The sequence below is a fragment of the Salvelinus sp. IW2-2015 genome, unplaced genomic scaffold (assembly GCF_002910315.2).
Source record: "Salvelinus sp. IW2-2015 unplaced genomic scaffold, ASM291031v2 Un_scaffold2602, whole genome shotgun sequence".
In the NCBI taxonomy this organism is placed as follows: Eukaryota; Metazoa; Chordata; class Actinopteri; order Salmoniformes; family Salmonidae; genus Salvelinus; species Salvelinus sp. IW2-2015.
Window position 1 is genome coordinate 34,844 of NW_019943910.1, and position 3,518 is coordinate 38,361.

Below are 3,518 nucleotides of genomic sequence, written 5' to 3' on the forward strand. Positions count from 1 at the left end.
ATTGGTTCAGCTATATGCCCAAATGTTGAGCAAACACACAATCCTATTTCAGCCTTACAGTTGTATGGTGAATCAACAAACTCTGCTCAAAGTGAGCTGAATTTGAACAAGCTTGTTGAGTAAAATTACAAATGTATGTTTGCTCAAAACTACTCAAAACCATTTCCCAGCATGCTCTATCGCAGGTTGATTTTCAGAAGTGTTGTTTCAATACCTGTGTTTTTGCATTGATTGGTTTATTAATCTTATAATCTTTTGCTACACAAACATAAATAACATAKATTTTTCTAAACTAATCCAAGCTGTTAGTAGTCTCAATAATTAATCTTCCATACGCCTACCCTGGCCATCATTCTCAATGTAGTTTGCGGGTGAATAAATGTTCCAATTGTTGGAAATCCTCACTCTGGCTGGATTCTAAAATGGATTAAGCAAAACTTTGCAAGCCAGAATGTGACTTGCAGGCTTAATACAGCATATAAACCAGGAGTTTCAGGCCACTGTGTTAGGGTGTAACTAGGCCCTCAAAGAAAAGCCTTATGATGTATGTCATCTATTGTCATAAAGAGTTTCATTTTACACTGGGAAATATGCAAACAATTCTATGTTGAATCAACTGGAATGCTATTTTGTTGAGCAAACTCACAATCCTGTTGCAGCTGGAAGCCTTACAATAGTACATTGAATAAAAATAATTACAGTGTACTTTATGGTCTAATTATTTTTCTCCATCTCTCATTAATCTCTCTTTCCTTTCCCTCCTCCCTCTGCATTCATCTCACTTTACCCCTGCCTCTCCAACTTCTCAAGTCCAGCCTTCCGTTCCTATTTATTTACCCTCCCACCATCCCTCCTCTTCCCCTTTACGCTTCGTCCTCTCTCACTCTCTTCTTCCTGTTGCCTTCTACGTTTCTGTGCGTTTTTACAACCTATTCTATTTTCTCTCTCCCGTCTATCGCCCCATTCCTTGCCCCTCCCCTGGCTTTTATACTATTTCGCGGGAATCTCTTTAAATTCCGTATACCACCTCTAGAAAAAAATAAGCTGTCTTAACTTTTGATTTCTTTGGTTTATCGGAAATGATGATGTCAAGGCAATACCCCATCTGAAATGCCATCCAGTGCGTCTCTGGACGCCTGAAGCAGCACATAGATTTGGTAAAGGCAATTTTCTGTTATTTTCTCTAGTATTGAAAGAGGGGACGGAGGGTGTGTAGCCCGCTGTGATATACGCCAATACAGTCCTGCGGTCACTGGTCTTAACTAATTATTGAATGGTCTTAACCTGAGAATCAATAGTTGATCTACAGTCTGCTTTCAACGTCTAGCTCCACAGGGAACTGTCACAGGTGAGTTACGATTTTTATTATAGTCAGGAGAGATCTTCGAAGTGCTGTAGATCTTCGAAGTGCTGTGAGTTGTGGTCCGTTTAAATTGAATCATTGTAGGTTTATTGACTATTTATTTTTGTATTATTTCTAGTGAATTCTGACTGGGTTAATGCATTTTTTCTTCGAGTGAAGTTCTAAATATTTGTCATGAATTAGCCAAGGGATTCAGCAACATGAGACAAATAATATAAAAACTGTTTTGAATGACACTGTTAGAGAAGAATAGTTTATTCCTCTGCATCCTCATAGTACCCATCAAGGCCAATCAATTGTTAAATTTTTGTTTCCGGTCCCATTAGCCGTTATTTTGCAGTTCGTGGTAAGTTCTTTCTGGGCAAGTTTGAATAGAAGAGATTTGCGTTTTGCGCGCCAGTTAATGTCTTGTCATTATTTCAATGAGTCGGTGTGTGTTGTCTGGACGTCCTCGGATTCTTTTTGTATTTATTTAACTCGGCAAGTCAGTTGAGAACAAATTATTATTTACAATGAAGGCCTACCCTGGCCAAACCCTAACGACGATGGGCCAATTGTGCCCCGCCCTATGGGACTCCCAATCACAGCCGGTTGTGATACAGCCTGGAATCGAACCAGGGTCTGTAGTGATGCCTCTAGCACTGAGATGAAGTGCCTTAGACCCCTGCGCCACTCGGGAGCCCACCCAAGGACAATAAACTGGTCAACCGGTGCAGAACAACGACCTCCAATTGTGTCTCACAGCATTATATGACGTGTGTCACTATCAGACACAGAATAAAGATATGCACATGACAATTATGAGATAAGTGGGTATATGACCTTTGATCATATTGCATTGTGTACTCGACAAGGCTAAGGAAAGATGTACAGACCTATTTGTATTCTATATAAACAAACAATGGAGTCAAAATATGTTTAATACTATCATGTCAATCTCACTGAATGTCAGACCTGATTGCATGGTATCCAAAGCTTCTATCAATTTGAGAGTGCTTACTTTTCCGCAGCCCCCATCTTATCAGTCAGGCATTTTGAAATCACAGATTTAGCCTTTAAAGCATATTATTGACAAATGTTTGAGAGTTGCAATTTGCAGAACACAGAGAAGAAACATTTCACCAAGACTCTGATACTGTCCAGAATGGGAGAAGAATGAGGAAGTTCTGATAATGCAGTGATAATGAGAATCCAGTGGGAGAGATGACTTTGTTGTTTGTTCCCTGGGTAAACTCTGTCCTTGCTCTAGTGTTTGTTCCTCCTCTATTTGGATACATATTATCATCCGTTCTCTCAGCCTGTCCAATATAACATTATGCACACGGAGAACTTGGTCTATTGTTAAAGACTCCGTCTAGACCACTGTATTAATCACTCTCTTTCCCCCTCAAGATGTCGCAAGAGGGACTATCTCATTGAATTCACTCCTGGAGAATAGTCATGATGGTGTCAGGGACCGGGTGGATTCTCTTCTGCCTCTTTCTACTGGGGGAGAGAACAGGACGTAAGGGAACTCTTTCACACAGACCCTTGTCTCTCCCGGTGTCGGAGGTGACACTGCGGGATCCTCAGTGCCTGCCCAGTATAACAGCAGCCATTTCTTGTTGGCATTCCGGTCATTTCCTGTGGGACTGAAGGGCTGTTGCAGGGAGAGCCCAGAGGGGTGCAGTACAACAACGCGGTAAGACAGAGGTGGCACTGCATCGCAGTGCTAGCTGCGCCACCAGAGTCTCTGGGTTAGCGCCCAGGCTCTGTCGCAGCGGCCGCGACGGAGGTCCGGTGGGGTGTGGGCGACGCACAATTGGCATAGCGTCGTCCGGGTTAGGGAGGGTTTGGCCGGTAGGGATATCCCTTGCTCATTGCGCTCCAGCGACTCCTGTGGCGGGCCGGGCCAGTGCGCGCTAAACCAGGGGGCCAGGTACACGGTGTTTCCTCCCACACATTGGTGCGGCTGGCTTCCGGGTTGGAGGTGCGCTGTGTTAAGAAGGAGTGCGGCTTGGGTTGGGTTGTGGTTCGGAGGACGCATGGCTTTCGACTTCGTCTCTCCCGAGCCCGTACGGGAGTTGTAGGCGATGAGACAAGATAGTAATTACTAGCGATTGGATACCACGAAAATTGGGGAGAAAATGGGATTAATTTTTTTATTTATTTTTTA

The 3,518-nt window shown here is 43.4% G+C and overlaps 1 protein-coding gene across 1 annotated transcript in view; it reads left to right on the forward strand.

Moving 5' to 3' along the window:
- Nucleotides 1-2,899: 2,899 nt before the first annotated feature.
- LOC112074355 (transforming growth factor-beta receptor type 3-like protein) overlaps nucleotides 2,900-3,518 on the forward strand; it is a gene marked incomplete at its 5' end in the record, with an annotated part of 9,602 nt that continues 8,983 nt past the window's right edge. Inside the window, 3 exon segments of the mRNA XM_024141544.2 lie at nucleotides 2,900-2,936; nucleotides 2,939-2,971; nucleotides 2,974-3,044. Of these exon segments, the coding sequence (XP_023997312.2) occupies nucleotides 2,900-2,936; nucleotides 2,939-2,971; nucleotides 2,974-3,044 (141 nt within the window).